Source organism: Limanda limanda, chromosome 3 (genome assembly GCF_963576545.1).
Source record: "Limanda limanda chromosome 3, fLimLim1.1, whole genome shotgun sequence".
NCBI classification, from domain to species: Eukaryota; Metazoa; Chordata; class Actinopteri; order Pleuronectiformes; family Pleuronectidae; genus Limanda; species Limanda limanda.
The window spans coordinates 12,639,897-12,652,845 of NC_083638.1; the positions used below are offsets into that span (position 1 = coordinate 12,639,897).

The following is a 12,949-nucleotide window of genomic DNA, read 5'->3' on the forward strand; positions in this document are numbered from 1 at the left end:
TTCCATAGCACCGCACATTCCTACTCTATAATTAAGAAACTGTGAAACAGCAGTAATGTAATATTATATATGACTTGTGACTTGTTTACACGATGTACTCACACATAGATTGGAAAAAACATTAACCAGGTAATGGAAGCTTGTTGATATAAGTCATCCTTTGAAAAAGGGGAAATGGATCATATATTAATCTGTCATAACTCAATTGATACTTATGTCCATTAGCCGTTATCCTGCCATGTTTTTGTATGAGAATAATTCTTTAGGAAAAAGTATTTTGGTGTAAGATTCCATTTCCTGTTTGACTGGCAGTTTTCATCCTGTCAAAAGCGTCACTATACACACGATGGTCTGCAAAACACAGTGTACGGACAGGAGTGTTTTCTTACATTTGTAACACAACTAGCAACGACTTCAGAGTGTCCCTGTCTCCCAGAGCTTTGTGAGTATTCTGTGTCATTTTGTTGCTTTAATTCTGAAATGAGCAAACACGAACCATCTTTTCCGGTTCCCTCCAACTCTCACTACTGCTTACACTGTTTCTTCCTGCAACAACTCACTTTCCAGCAGGACTTCTGTTACAGGCTCGACACACGTCAATTTCTGTTAGAATCCATAATGTCTTCACACACGTAAAACCATCTGAACCTGTCAGTGGCAAAAACAAACAGTGAACGTACTTTGATGCAGACAAAGGACCCATGGGATTACACTGCAGCTGTTTGGATGCTGGTTATCTTGTTCTCCCACAATATTTGACCAATAAATCCAAACATCTCTGTCTTTATGAATCGTTTAGACCAAAAAAGAAGGGAAATGGTCCTGAGGTTTAAAAATACTGGAATTATCCCTTAACATGAGTGTGTGATGACATTTTACGTATGTGTTTTATGCGTGTCTGTTAACCATGGATCTCATTCACCTGACACCCACATGGCCGACATTACATGAACATCTGTGAGCTGCATCTTGAGGCCTTTCCTCATGTGAAGTGCCTGCTAGTTAGTTTGCCGCAGGGAGAAAGGCCATTTGCAGTAACCAATCAGGTTCTCCATCTGCACTCACACAGTACAATGAGGAGAGTTCAGCCTCGACCTGATAATCTCCCCAAGTCTTTGTGTTAAGAGACATGCATCTGGCAGCTTTCCACAAGTAAAAGTTTGAATGTTTAATTTGTATTTAGAAACATGTGTAATGTTTAGATGAATTTTTGTGCTGAAGCATGTTTCATTGCCCTTTTAGGTATAAAGTTACACTGTACTGCATTCAATCTTTGTGTATAGTTTACAGTTATATGCATAGAATCTACATATCGAGTATATACATATTGATGGATTGCATTATTTTACCAATACAGAATAACAGATATTAAATATTTAAAAGTGTCCTGAAGAGACAAATCATGATTGAAGTTCAGTTTCGTCACATTGTCCAACACATAAATCTGAATATTTTAGCGAATCTGTTTGTGATTACATTATTTTACCTATGTAGATGAATTCAAAATACATGCATGAGCTAATAGTCTTGGCTCAGAGTGTCCCATTTCCTCTGAAGCCGAGTATGTCAGAAGTGTTTCCAGGGCCAAGGACCAATTATTCTGAGCCCTCAGCCGTCCCTGGAGCTAAGGTCATTATGTGAGTGTCACTATCATGACCCTGTGGTTCCTCTTCATCTGCAACTTATTTGCAGGAATTAAACCGTGTAGAGGGAAACTGTGTTAAATATGTGCATAAATAAAGACTTGATGCCGCTGCTTCGGAGCAAGTATTATTTTGGATAAATAATAACATTTGCGCTGCGCATTTTGCCAAAGAATTGTGTTTAACGAAGGAGCCAGAAATCAGTGTTAAGCAGATTCTGACGGTGTCACACCGGAGTGAAGAGGGGAGAGCGGTGATCATTAAAAATACTGCTTATCTAAGGGAAAATTTCCTACTTTAAATGTTCTCTCGCTTTGTCTCATTCTATGCTGCCGTGCTTCGTCTAGCAGTCTTCTCTCCCCCTGTCTCTCTTTTTTTTTACGATTTAGATTCGCCGCTCGTCACCTTCTATTGATCACGTCTAATTTGCATCCAGGAAAAGATGAGAACTCAGATATTCACACTCTGAGAGAGGACGATCTCAATGATTTATTCATTTCCAAATCAAAAAAAAGAGAGGAGTGAAAGGAAGGTAGATGAGAAGGGGGAATCTTCATAGGCAGCAGGCGACTAGCAGGCTCTATAGCTGGGCTCCTCTTCTCCACACCGCCCCCAGGCACATGGTGTGCAAGTCCTCCTAATTAACAAGGTGAATCATGCTGCTGCTCTCTAATTAGCCAACATGACAATCTAATGGAAACATGCAGGCCGAGCTGGCACACTTAGCATCACCTCACAAAGACCTCGACTACTGTCCTTCCCACATGGATTTCACAAAAATGACACCTCAGAATCGAAAATGAAAGAGGAAGGAGAAAGGGGGCAGAGTGGTTCGGGGAAGTGTGTTTTTGGGAAAGGTCAGGAGGGAGAAGTTATAGCTGGTGAGGGTGAGGTGTTTTTTCCCCCTCCTTCCACTTTCCTGTGTGTGTGCGGTGTTTGTTGCCTAATTGAAACCTGCCTCCTTCTCACTTACATCCCCGGCACAGGAGGCTGGCACCTCGCCACCAGCGTAGCTCAGTACGCCCAATTCCCCTGTCGCTCGAGTCCCAAGGAGTGCTCCGGCGCACAAAGAGAAAAGTGAATCACAGGCTTCTGCAGCGAAGAGACGAGTCGCTATCTCCCTCTGAGGCAAAAAAAAATCTCCTTTTTTGTTGTTTTCCTTCTCATTACAGCACTTTGTAATATTCGAAAACACACAGGAACACCAAAGGTACTTTTAAAGCCTGCTTTTATTTTTTTTTTTCTTGTAATATGTCTTGGGGTGAAGTAAAAAAACAGAAGTTGAGACTACCGACAACAAAGCAACAAATAAAAATAGGGTTACATTGTGCTGTTTAGTAGCCCGAACATCTTGAGGACCTAAAAAAAACAGACATTTCTTAAGTGATAATTAAATTATTCACATCAACCCTTTGTATGATCTTTCAAAAAACATCCAGTTGAACATGTATCAAATTAGGACACCTGCTAAAGTAATGCATAACCTAATTTGCAAAAAAAAAAAAAAAAAGCAGAATTCTTCTACTCACAAGCTGACCATGAATGCTGCCTGCTCTATTCATATGAGGTATTGTGTGTCTGTGAGGCCAGAAGACAAGAATATAACAAGTATGAACTGGGACACACAAAACAGCAGGAATTCTCTTTGAAAGTCAGCACAGAAAGGGAGAGGACGTGGAGGAGGGTAGCAGGCTTTTGCCCCTGGGCCTGCCTCACGGGCGAGACTGGCTCTTTGAGCAGAGCAGTTTGTGGAAGGCCAGAGGATGAGAGCCTATGAACTTGCCGATATAACTGGCCTAATAAAAAACCAAGGGGCTGCTACATTGTCCTCTGACACACTGCGTAGAGCCGCTCCTCTCTGGCTGACTGGGCTCACAGTGTGGGTGGATTCCAGTCTCTCCGTGACCTGGTCACTTGTGGAGGATGTCGGGCCAATCAAGGAGCGTGTGCATTAGCATTTAGGCCTGGTGCATAAATAACATGTATAAATGAGGTTTATGTGTGTTCATAGAATCTAGTTTGTAGAGAAAGGAAGGACCAATAACTGCCGACTTTTAATTGGAGCCACACAAGGGTCAAAGTTGAGCTCAAGCAGAATTAATCTAGTACAGAGGTTCGAGACATTTCAGTGCTGCTGCATCAAAATGGACCAAAAACTCCTAATGCCTGAAGAAGAAAAAATATTTGAAGAAGATAATTCTGACAAAACCTTTGAGAATCCCATTGGACAGCTCGAGGTTTTCCCACCAGTCTTCTGGAATCATTCTGAGCGAGAAGTGAGGTGTTGCTTCAAGGACAAGAGGAGAGGAGAGGAGAGGAGAGGAGAGGAGAGGAGAGGAGAGGAGAGGAGAGGAGAGGAGAGGAGAGGAGAGGAGAGGAGAGGAGAGGAGAGGAGAGGAGAGGAGAGGAGAGGAGAGGAGAGGAGAGGAGAGGAGAGGAGAGGAGAGGAGAGGAGAGGAGAGGAGAGGAGGAGAGGAGAGGAGAGGAGAGGAGAAGAGGAGAGGAGAGGAGGAGAGGAGAGGTGCAATCATTGGAGTGAAAAGGCGGACAAAAAGCTTGTTCATGCAGAGATCTTGTGCTGTATTGCTGTTGCTATTACCCTCATTGTGCCGACTTTACTTGTTCACACCACGTTGACACTGAACCAAACAAGCTTGCATGGTGTCTGCCCCATGTGTGCTGTTAGATAACATACTGGAATCCAGAATCACAAGCGTGACGTGTACCACAACAGCACTGGTGTCTGACGCACCAAGCCAGCTCTCCCAATCTAGCTCTGTGACTTTCTCCACTGTGGGCTATAAGGCTGAACAACAATGCCCCCTCATTCCATGGTGGTGGCGGTGAAGCATGTTCAATTAAAAAACAGAACTCAGATATAACGTTTATTATATTATTTCACAACCACTAAAACGAATGGGATTGTCATTTCACAAATTCATGCCAATTTAGCTTCGGCCATTTTCAAAGATCAGTTTGTTTGCTCTTCTCAAGCAACATAATTAGGGCTCAGTAACATGCATTTCATTTCACTTCCTCATAAGTACCTTGCGATTATTGTAGCTAAATATCTACACAACTGTCTCATGAATTAGTTTCCAAAATTATCACAAAATAAACAGATTGATTATGATGTGGTTATGACAGTATTATCTTAATTTACATGTAAAATGTGGGTTTGCACTTTGTCTGAGGTCACCTTGAGTTTTAATCATTGAATTGCACTAACTAAGTAAGTACTGTTTATACAAATGGAACTTGGAAAAAACAAGTAGTCTAGAAACCAACAAAAGTCTGCTAATTGAAAACAAGTTATCATTCACTGCTACTGTGAGACAGATTACATGCAGGCAGTCAACAGCTGATCTGAGACAGCCCTCTTCAGTCCTCCCTCCTCTTAGGTGAGTTGCATGTGCCAAGATAAATTATAAATATTTCTTTGTTACACACACATATATAAATATATAACTTTGACACTTTGGTTCTCATTAATTTCCTGCAACTCTCTTCCACCACACCCCCACCTCACGGATGACGCAAATTACCTATATTTGATTTGAAGAAGTGATTTTTGCCAAAAGAAACTGATTTACCTGGTAAATGAGAGGAGAGGAGAGTATTATACTGTTTTAATTTATCCAGGGAAGGTTGACTCAGCTCCATGCTGCTGTTCAGCAACTCCATGTTAGACTGACAACAGAGACATGTGCTGTTGACATAGAGTGTTAATCGATTTATGTTCAATTTCTGCAGTTTACAGGATATATTTAAACAATACATATCAATTAAAAAAAGGATGAATATACGTGGATTCAAATGGTTTATAATATATTTTTCAAAGCCATATAAGGGGGCCAGAGGGAGAAAATTGGACAACAAGTGCCACTTCCCATCATTACAAATTTAGCTGGTTTCTAAACCGTAAAATGACTTTCATTTTCACAGATTACGAGCACAGCAGGAGATTCTGCGGTCAGACGCGTTCACAACAACAGACAAATCTGAGGAGCATTCAGACGAGGGGTGGGCGCAGTACACAGGAGGCAGGACATGACTTTCCCTGTGAAAATGATGTATGTTGTTTACAGCACATAGACACGGCCCACATTAACACAAGCTCCCAAATCTTGTCTTTCCACGTTGGTATCTATGTCAGTGTCTTCTACGTGTATGGCACACCTGGCAACTTCTTAAACTCGTGGTGAATTCGTCTGACATTTTCCTGTTGTATTATCTCATAGGCTAATTCAGACATTCTCCAGAGTTTGTACTAGGGGGCTGACAGGAGAGTCTCTGGATAATATCTTGCCACGGCCTCGTAAACTTGTGTTCTCACATACAGTCCCTCCGAACACTTTTGTTTTTATGTACAGTGGCAATTTCAAATATTTCCAATATATGCAACTGTTCAGTTTACTAAGAGGTTAACTTAGTTCAACCTCAGTTGACAAGTCACCAGAGTTACTTTTACTTTTACACACAACAACACACACACACAGTCACCGCCTATTCTAGAAAATCTCTGCACCTTAGCACTGTACGTGCCCATAACTCTCTCACTGTATATATTGTATATATATATATATATTGTTGTTTAATGTCTGATTGTTATTTATGTGCACCAACCACACCAAGGCAATTTCCTGTATGTGCAAATATACTTGGCAATTAAAAGAATTCTGATTCTGATTCTGATTCTGATTTCAAGAGAATCTCCGGCACTGACATTACTTTGACTACGGTGGTGAATATATCAGCTGACACAGTTTATCCTCACTGTAGCCGTTGTTGTTCACCTGTAGCTGCACACCACCTTTACTTTCCAATGGGGGCCCATAACTGATTCATCCCAATTTGCACCACTTGAAGTTCACGCTGATGACAATATGATAAAGCGGGTCGCATGACCTGTGGTTTACAGAGTTAATATTCGAGTTCTCGGCCTGACATGGTTTGCTCCTGCAGCCGAACAGAACCTAACAGGAGCTTTTGTCCAACTGTAGTGACCAATTTGTCTTCCACCTCTTCCCTCACCCCTCTCCGCCTGTCCTCCCTCCACTCCACTTGATTCCTGCGTCCAGTTGTGCCTGCAGACGCAGCTGCGATGATGAATCTTTGGCTGCAGTGCGTCTGTGTGTCTGACATCGTGATGTATCTCCACTGGCCTTAACTCCCTCTCTATCTCTCTCTCTCTCTCTCTTCATTCCCCCTCCACCCTCACCCCCAAGTCCCCTTTTTGTCGCCGTCTGTTTGTCTCTGTCTCTCGTTTTCGTCCCCTCTGTCTCTCTCTCTTTCTGTCCCGCTCTCTCTCATTCTCTCACTCCCAATGATTAGGCATTGCCTGGCCTCCTGCCTCTGTGATGGAACAGGCAGAACACACAGACCCACCACTAACAACAACAACAAACAGGAACTGAGCTCCACGATTTGCCCATTGATTTTCACTCGGGGCATTTCTGAAATAGCCCATCTGACCTTTCGGCCAAATGGTAGTGAATGGAGGAAACAGAAGCGCTAGACTGCTCCGCCTCTCTCACGCAAAAACCTCTGCCAGCGATTATCGGAGCAGCGGTTGTGGGTTAGGTTGCTGTTGCGAATAAAAATACACAATTAGAGGCATGGTGATATAAATATACAGTACTTAAAATCTGCTATATGCTATATATTATACCCTTGAGTACCTAACTATTGTATTTTGGTCTATAGGTTACATTATAGTTAAGTTTTTCCGGAGATCAGGAAAGAGCATTTCATCAGAACAAATCTGCTTTGCAATTTTCATGGCAATGTGTTTGTTAGATTGTGAGATGTGGACAAAGTTAACATTTTGGCCTGAGGGTGGAACAAGCTGACAATCATGGACTGTCCAAAAAGGGAAAGGGTTCATCCACTAAGGAGCATGAATGTGTTCTATCAGGATCTGTGACAGTTGGGGATGGAGTGACAGAAGAATCCTAGGGGAAGGCACAAATTTGGCAAGACAAGGTGAGAGAGCACCTCAGTTGTCGCCATGTTCCTGAAATCAAACACGACTCAACAGGGGGAAGAATCTCCTCTACTGGCAATAGGTAAGGAATTAATGGTCTTTTTATGGGATTTACCTGCACTTGAAAAACCCATTTATCCTCACTGATTTTGGTCTGAAATATGTATAATACTAGCCTGGGTGCCAGACGAACTTAGCCCCGCCCACAACATTTTCGGTCGGGAAGTTCGGTCTGGAGTCGCTCCGTTGGGGAGAAATTATCTCCGAACAGAAGCTGTTCGGACCAATCAAATTGTCAGAGCGGGCTTTATACGATGATGGACAGATGATCAACAGTTATGTTATCAACTACGTCATCAAAGAGCGCTTGGGTTGACTTTGTTTTCCACAAACATGCCTGCCGATGGAGAGCTGAGATGTTTAGATGCTGCCATTGAGTCTGTTTTAGGAGACATCGACAGCGCATTCATTTTGAAAGAGGAACAGAGAAACGCAATCAAGGCATTTGTAGATCGAAAAGATGTTTTTGCCGTCCTTCCTACGGAATTCATACGTCACATCCTACGTTGCTCTGATTGGTTGTAGGTCTATCCAATTGAGCGAAGAGGCATTTTTTTTCCTGGTTCGGTTGAAACACGCCCCATAATCACAGCCCAATGGAGCGGTCTCAGACTCATATTCTGACTAGAATAATGAGTATGATAACGTCAGGCTAGTATAATACTGTTCTATTGTCAGGATTAAAAAGACACCCTGTGAGCAATGTTTACCTGTAGCTATTCAAGCACCAACAATGGTTAGCTAGCTACAGAGATATCACCTTCTCAGACCAAAAACTCCATCACCCACTTTAACCTGGGTATGATGATGGATCATGGAGACACCAGAGGAGAGATTCTTCCCTTTTTTTTGTGCAATTATTCAAAACCGATGATTTAAGATGATGAAGCTGTTGCGTGTTTTACCCACTGTAGAGACCTCTGAGGCAAAAAGTTTGGGCTATGCAAATGAAATTGCCTGGACATGACATTCAAACTGAGCTTGACATTACTTTAGTGCTTATGAGTTCATTCCTGATCATCATCTTCCCCCACAAGACTCAGCTCTTCAGTGGCACTTAAACAACACACTGCACCTGCCTTTTTCAAAACAAGTCATGCACCAGCTCAATTTGATCTACACACACACTGTATAAGTCCATCTCGCCAAAAAGGTGACGGTTTGGTGGTTGTGGTTGTTGTTTCGTGTGTGAGTTTGTGCGTGTGTGCATGCGTGATCAGGGAGAAAGGGCTTAAACAGAGGCCGGCTCCTCTCCATGTTGCCTGGAAGAGTCGCTTGGGCTCATTATCCTGATGAAATTTGCGCAGATGTGTGAGCTGCCGACAGACTCTGCAGTGACACAAACAGCCAGCTCTGTCCCCTTGAGCCAGGCAGGTGATGAAAACCGGAGAGGCACGGGGGCTGAGAAACGACGGCCATTAAGCAAAAAAGAAAGAGGTGTGGGAGGGAGGGTGGAAGAGGCGTTGTGTTGTGTGTGGGTCGGGCGAAGGGGGGGCAGTTGTGGGCGGGTTGCGAGCCCTCATCTCTATCTAGCCCAAGAAAGCATTACATAAAGTAACAATTTTCCAAACCACCCTCTTTTTTTCTCAATTCCAGCTGAAAATGAAAATGTGCAGAAGTGCACACGCCGAGTCTCCATGCGAGCCGCTAATCTGGCCGTATCCAGATGACGAGCGGACTGCCACTTAACAGGGAGGAGATCCACTTTGATCACTTGGCCCCTGGGGGGGGACCTATCGCGCTGCCTATTACGCCGCTTCATTTGCATATGCGGGGCTTATGGGTAAGCTGAGATCTAGTGTGAATGTTTTAGAAACTGCAGCGAGGCTCTCTGTTGCTAGAAAGGAAATGTCCGGGAGAGGAGCAGAGAAAAGACACAGAGCTGCCAAGTAGCCAGAGGTAAGAGAAGTGGTCTTGTCACTTGAAGGTTACAAGTTCAGCACCGCAGACTGTTAGGGAAAAAGCCGCGAATTTAAATACTTTGGCCAAACAAAAACACTGAATTGCCCTTCAGCAAGGCATTTCCAGTTACCCCTTGATATAAATGGCTGAGTGGCCGACATTTAAAGACAGGGGGGAGCTGAACACTGTCGAATAGTGAGGGAATAAATTACAACGTTGGCGAAGACCTGCTCGGTAAACTTTACCTGGATGAGTAAAAGGCTTATTTTTAAAAAAGCGCAAGTGTCTGAGATGAAACCACATCTGGTATTTAAGTTCTACATCAACAACAGGTGAATGGTGCTTGTTTTATCCCCCTGCCTATACAGACTGCTCTATGAAGGCTCCACACAATCCTCTTGATCCTTGTTAGCGAGCCAAGGACTAAAAGCACCCGTGAAGTTATTCCGGAGTAAACAGAGAAAAAACAAATGCAAACTTCCAACTGTGACAGAACTATTTCATTTGCGTAAACAACATTAACCAACCACTGAGAGACGACTGGTCTACTTTCTGAGATCCACTGGGAATTTCATTATATACAAGACCTGCTCTTGAAACAAGGAGGATGTGGCACCGCTCAACCAAGAGTAGAGCACCACATCAGATGAAACAGTTTGCAGTGCTACGTGTTGTGCCTCGGCCTATTACTTGGAAAAGGAAACAAGTCTTTTATACCTTTTTACTTTGTAGTGGTGAAAGTGAATGCAGAGCATGAATTGGTACATCTGAAACCCTCATTCTCCATCTAATTTTATGCAACACATGTATTTTTGCATTTGGACTTTTACGCATTAAAGCCACAATGTGTTGTTGTACCGAGTTAAAAGAACCAATGTGTAAAAGAGATGTGCCGAAGGTAACTGAAGCGTAAAAAATAATGTTGAATAAAGTTACATCCAAACTACTACATTTGAGTTTAAAAAGGCATCAACCCTGCTATGGACGTCCAAACTACTCAGAAGTTTTATAGCGGCTAAAACTGAGAAGTATGAAAACATCCTTGGTCCCATTTTAGGTTTAAAAGCTCCAGGGCTACATTTTGGTCTGGACGGGCAGAAACAGAGATGCTTGGAAATGATGACGTTGACAGTCTTCGGTCACGCCAAAGCCTCGGTTGATTTGTCTGGCTCCTATAACTTGACCCTGTTCCGGAGTAAAACAACCGGCATTAGCTTCAGCTACCAGTGTAGAACGCAACATGGATCATCAATTACAAGCGTTGCTGACCTTGTTGTCTTTGCGAACAGCTGTTAAATTCTGCATTGTACAATAATACGACTGCTTACATGTGTAGGAGAAAAGCTGTTATTCCAGCAGCTGACAACCAAATGCCTCCCATGTACTACGGCTCGCACATTCCCATTGTGTGTGGTCACGGGATATTTGTTTTCAGGTGTGTGACTGGGGTTTAAACGTAGTATGGATGTAGCCTGAAGCTACAAAGGCCCCTCCTGTTTCCCCTGTATATCCTTCCCCTGATCTATCAAAAATAAGGCAGAGCAAAATGCAGTTAGTCAAAATCCAAGATGGTGTTAGATGGAGAGGCTGAAATAGATGTGGAAAAGAAAAAAAAGAGGGGGTGGAGTGAAATTCAGAGTCTCTTTAGTGCGCAGAAAATAATTTTACACACATGGGCATCAATCGGCGCAAATTATTCCTCAAACTTTTTAAGTCCGACTTTAAATGGCATTACATATGTAGCGACGCATGAAAAATTAATACGCTGGAGTGTCTGGGAAATGTCAAGGGTAATGATCTCCGCAGCAGCTTACCTCTTTAGCTTTCTGTTTCAGTCGAGCTTGCTCTGGGTCCTCTTGCCTGGAGCGACTCTGTGGAGTAAAAAAAAAGAGGGGGGGGGGGGGGACAGGTTAACAGCTGGTTTAGGGGAGCCCACCCCACTGCCTCCGCCGCCGCCCCCTTCGTTCGCCACTCATCTGTTGCTGCTGCAGCAAAAATAGTGCAAAATGGGAACAGGATACAGAGGTGTCAAGGACATCGTATTTGAATTCAGAGAAGTGCAATGGAGCGCCCCCCGGGGGGTGGTGGCCTTTAAACCCGCTCCAGATCCAGCCCTAAATAAGCCGCTGGAGGGGGATTCTAATCAAAAGAGGTTATTAAAAATTCTGCACGAGCCAGCACACACACAGTCACACACATACAGACACACACACAGGGCAAAGGATGTTGGTGAGTATCAGTGGCAGTGGCTGAGTGTGTGTATATGTGTGTGTCACAGTGGCTACCCATTACTGTGTGTGTGTGTGTGTGTGTGTGTGTGTGTGTGTGTGTGTGTGTGTGTGTGTGTGTGTGTGTGTGTGTGTGTGTGTGTGTGTGTGTGTGTGTGTGTGTGTGTGTGTGTGTGTGTGTCCCTGGCGTAACAACACAGCACTTCTATTTTAATCAGCAGCCAAGATCTGGGTGGATGTACTTGTCCCTGGGAATCCTTCACCACAGCTAAATGTACATGTACGGCTGACCACTGCAGGCAATACGCTGGATTACGCTTGTGCACACTAACTGAACGCAGTTACTTTGTGAATTTGGACATAATCTGTGTAGTTGTGTTTTTACTGGATTAGTCAGAATTAGGTCAGGTGCATGAAACCCCTCCAACACTTAGTGCTAACATATCCTTGTTCACGGATACATTTTAAAACGGTGTATCATGTCGGCCTATGTGTGAAGAATTTGTGAGAGGATGATATCATAAAAATATGCCTTGAAAATATTTTAGGACACACTTGTTAAAAATCTGTTTTAGTTTTACAAATAATTCCTTCTACATCCAATATGAATCAAATCAATCCATCAAGTCAGGTGTAGGGCCACCGTCAAAAACAGGATCCCCCACTCCTGCCTCAACACCCCCCCCCCCCCTTCTTCTCCTCAATGTCCTGTGCACCAAGAGCTGCTCTTCCTGCTAATTGGCTTTAAATATATCAGGCGGTTCACGTACTGGTCGGTATCTCAAATAAGACTAATGTGTTTGCCCTCCGGTCGGCCGGAGCATCCCTCAAGATCTGAGTCATATTTGAAATGGACGGCGGAGTGGAGGGGAGGTTCTGCTGTGAGGGGAGGAGGAGGAGGAGGAGGAGGAGGAGGAGAGAAGAAGACTGAGAGGATTATTTTCGTGGGTTTTTTATTCAAGAGGTCAAATAAGCAGCCGCTTGATCGGTGGAGAGAGGCAGGCAGGGAGGTGGGAGGCGGCGGCGGAGGAGTGGGAGGGGCTGGTACAGATGGACTGTTTACAAAGGGCAGCGGTGCCACTGGCGAGCTTTACATCTCCTCTGTCAGCTGCCCTGGTTTTCCCACTTAC

General features: G+C 43.7%; 1 protein-coding gene across 1 annotated transcript in view; it reads right to left on the reverse strand.

The window, feature by feature from the left end:
- Positions 1 to 12,949, reverse strand: part of LOC132998513 (transcription initiation factor TFIID subunit 4-like) — a 92,474-nt gene that overhangs the window by 32,127 nt on the left and 47,398 nt on the right. The window contains exon 13 of the mRNA XM_061068198.1: positions 11,406 to 11,462. Within this exon, the coding sequence (XP_060924181.1) occupies positions 11,406 to 11,462 (57 nt within the window). The remainder of the gene's footprint in view (positions 1 to 11,405; positions 11,463 to 12,949) is intronic.